At 38.1% G+C, this 2,832-nt stretch overlaps 1 protein-coding gene across 1 annotated transcript in view; it reads left to right on the forward strand.

The window, feature by feature from the left end:
* The window catches only part of LOC107042094, a 2,800-nt gene extending 1,698 nt beyond the window's left edge, over positions 1-1,102 (forward strand). Inside the window, exon 3 of the mRNA XM_015262973.1 lies at positions 104-1,102. Coding sequence (XP_015118459.1) covers positions 104-1,102 — 999 coding nt within the window. The remainder of the gene's footprint in view (positions 1-103) is intronic.
* Positions 1,103-2,832: the final 1,730 nt, after the last annotated feature.

Below are 2,832 nucleotides of genomic sequence, written 5' to 3' on the forward strand. Positions count from 1 at the left end.
GAGTCTTCAGATGAAGAATCCGAGGATGAGGTTTTCTCTGAATTAAGTCCTGGTACATCTGCTATCAAATTGAGAAATACTTTCAAAAAAATAAAAAAAACAGAAAATTCAGAATATGCTGAGAAGTTTTTGCAATGCTGCTGGGGTTAAGTATCTGAAACCTCCTTTGGATGTGAGCACGAGGTGGGGAAGCACGGACTATATGATCAATGCAGCATTGAGGATGAAGAAAGGCTTAAATTTGTTGTGGTCTGAGTGTGAAGAAGTCGCGAGTTTGAAGATGAGTGAAGACGAGTGGATCTTATTGACACGGATTCATGACTTTCTCAAAGACTTTGATCATCTTTCGAAGACTTTGGGAGCAGAAAAATATGTTACATTACCTCTCGTCGTTGTTGCTTTCAATATGTTGTTGGATCGAATTAAATCCACAACATCGAGTCTTGATTTGAAAGAGGAAAGGACGAAGGTTGATGAAATCCTCATCGAAGCGTTCCAAGCAGCGAGAGACAAAATAATAAAACATTACAACAAAACTAATTGGGTATATTGTGCTGCCCTGATTCTGGATCCTAGACATAAAGTTTCTACATTTGAACAAACTCAATGGGGTAGAGAGATGAAGGAGGAATCTCTGGCATTTTTCGAACGAATGTACAAAGAGAATTATACCAAACCTGAAAAACAAACTGTAGAAGAGGAAAATACAGAAAAGGAGACAAAGAAGAACAGCAGTAAGGAGAATGATGATCACTTGAAGCCTGGGGGAATTGATTTGAACTCAATTTTCACTGATTCATGTAAAACGAAACATTGGAGAGATGAACTCGAGGAGTATCTTAATCTATCAAGAGCTGACAAACACCAAGATTTACTTGAGTGGTGGAGAGCAAGAGAAAGTACATTCCCTACTCTTGCAAAGATGGCCAGAGATTTATTTTCTATTCCAGCAACATCAGTGCCTGCTGAGAGACTATTTTCCCTTGCTGGTCTGATCATCACCAATCTCAGAAATTCCATGAGTGACAAATCGGCTCGAGCCTTACTGTGTTTGCATTCTTGGGCATCTTGCGAGTTCAAAGAGTTCATAAATGCCCCATAACTTGTTTAGCCTTTATCTTTGACTTCATAAGTATTAAGTTTTGAAAGAAGATTATACAAATATATATAATATAGATAATGTACACATTGTACATATTGTATTCATAATTTTGTAGTTGTAAACGTTGAGAAAATAAAGTGTTCGTATCAAAAACATCATTTTGACTACTGTAAAATCAATCATGACTATGACGAGACGAGAGGGAAATTCAAAAAAAAAAAATACTAGCACAAGAAAAGATGAATTTTTCCAGAAAATGGGACGAGACCGAGACGAGACCGAGGCGAGACCGAGACGAGACAACAATGTCGAAGACCGAGACGAGACCGAGACGATATCAAATTTTCGAATTTTTTCCGAGACCGAGACGAGACTTTCAAAAGTCTCGTCTCGTCTCGTCTCGTGCGCAGCCCTAATCATGCTTCCAAATGTAATTCTATATAATTCTATTCTATGTAATTCTGATTTCTTTCGATTCCCTAATTTTGGGACGAAATGGCTGGAAATATCACAAAACATGAAGAAATGATGTTTTTAAAAAATGTCTGGATGTACGTATGCATGTGTGCACATTCGTGTTCGTATGTCCAGAGCTGTGCTCATGACTCGAGAAAGATTGAGGCAAAGAAGCTAAAATTCTGGCTGCTGATTGATGCTACAGAGACTCAAACGCGGGCTAAATTTAAATTCTATCAGATGAGCGGTTCCTGAGATACAGCGATTCCTCAAGAATCATTTTTTTGCAGATATCTCCTAAACCATTCGACCTCTTGAATTTTTTTTTATAATCATCATAGTGACATCTATTCAATTCAATCGGAAAGAGACCATCCCACCCCGAGCAATGTCGTTGTATTATTTTTATTTTCAACTGAATTGTTCATTGGAAACTCGTGAGTGATTATCGCCCTTTATTTGTCCCTAATTTGACCTCGATTTGTACCTAGTGAATCCCTTCTTTGTCCTTTATTTGTCCTTCATTCGTCCTTAACTTGTCCTTTTTTATCCTTGATTCGTCCTAAACTTGTCCCTGTTTGTCCTCGATTTGTACCTAATGAATCCCTTCTTTGTCCTTTATTTGTCCTTCATTCGTCCTTAACTTGTCCTTTTTTATCCTTGATTCGTCCTAAACTTGTCCCTGTTTGTCCTCGATTTGTACCTAATGAATCCCTTCTTTGTCCTTTATTTGTCCTTCATTCGTCCTTAACTTGTCCCTTTTTTATCCTTTAGTCGTCCTAAACTTGTCCCTTTTTTGTCCTTTATTTGTCCCTAATTTGACCTCGATTTGTACCTAATGAATCCCTTCTTTGTCGTTTATTTGTCCTTCATTCGTCCTTAACTTGTCCCTTTTTTATCCTTTAGTCGTCCTAAACTTGTCCCTTTTTTGTCCTTTATTTATCCTTAACTTGACCCTAGTTTATTCCTAATTTGTCCGGAATTTGTCCTTTGTCTGTCCCTTATTCATTCCAAATTTGTCCTTTATTCGTCTCTCATTTGTCCCATTTTTAGCCCTTATTGGTCCCAACCTGGTCCCTTACTTGTCCCTCCTTTGTCCTTAATCTGTTCCTTATTGGTCCCACCTTCGTCCCTCACTCATGTCCCATTTTTTCGGTTATTTATCCTTTCTCTACTCCTTTGTCCTTTTTTTATATTCTTTAAATCATTTCCCGAATCCATACAGAGCGAGAGAGAGTGAGAGAGAGAGAGAGAGAGAGAGAGAGAGAGAGAGA

This window comes from Diachasma alloeum, unplaced genomic scaffold, assembly GCF_001412515.2.
Source record: "Diachasma alloeum isolate Michigan unplaced genomic scaffold, Dall2.0 Dall_scaffold_00415, whole genome shotgun sequence".
NCBI classification, from domain to species: domain Eukaryota; kingdom Metazoa; phylum Arthropoda; class Insecta; order Hymenoptera; family Braconidae; genus Diachasma; species Diachasma alloeum.